The 582-nt window shown below is 68.9% G+C and overlaps 1 protein-coding gene across 1 annotated transcript in view; it reads left to right on the top strand.

The window, feature by feature from the left end:
* Positions 1-582, top strand: part of TFDP1 (transcription factor Dp-1) — a 16515-nt gene that overhangs the window by 14267 nt on the left and 1666 nt on the right. The window contains exon 10 of the mRNA XM_010831536.1: positions 340-418. Coding sequence (XP_010829838.1) covers positions 340-418 — 79 coding nt within the window. The remainder of the gene's footprint in view (positions 1-339; positions 419-582) is intronic.

Below are 582 nucleotides of genomic sequence, written 5' to 3'. Positions count from 1 at the left end.
TGGGGCTCCCGAGCCCTGCAGGACGTCCATGAAGCATCTCCTACCTGCTGACCCCCGACGCCAGCGGTTGCCCCACTGACCCCTGCTGCCCACCTGTTCTTGGCGTTGTGGTCGTGCTCGGGAGGAGGGGCGGGGCGGGGTCTCGCCGGGAGGAGGGGCAGGGGAGCCGTCCCCTCTTGGCCCGTCCGTCCGTCTCCTGGAGGCCGTGTCCCTTCCCGGCCCTGCAGTGCCGTCGTTGCCACCTTCCCAAGGGGTGCCCGGCCCGGAGCCATCCGCCCTGTCTCAGAGTCCTATGGCCTCTGCTTCGTGACGTTTGCCTCGTTTTCTTCCTCTTTGCAGAGATGGCTCAGGGATCCCTCGGCGGTGTGTTTGTCGCGTCGGCAGTGTCGACCTCTAACGGCACGCGGCTGTCTGCCAGGTAACTGCGCCCCCGGGAGCCACGCGGCCACCCTCCTCGGCGGGAGGCCCGGGTCTCATGTGAGCGGCCTCCGTCCTGCTCCGAGCGGGGCTCCCTGCGCAGCAGACACCCCAGGGCCGCAGGGTCGCCTGGAGCTCCTGCTCTGAGCAGAGAAGCTGTTTGTC

This window comes from Bison bison, unplaced genomic scaffold (genome assembly GCF_000754665.1).
Source record: "Bison bison bison isolate TAMUID 2011002044 unplaced genomic scaffold, Bison_UMD1.0 scf7180017864527, whole genome shotgun sequence".
NCBI lineage: Eukaryota > Metazoa > Chordata > Mammalia > Artiodactyla > Bovidae > Bison > Bison bison.
The sequence above is the reverse complement of the archived record's forward strand: the minus strand, read 5'-3'. Positions and strand labels throughout refer to the sequence as shown.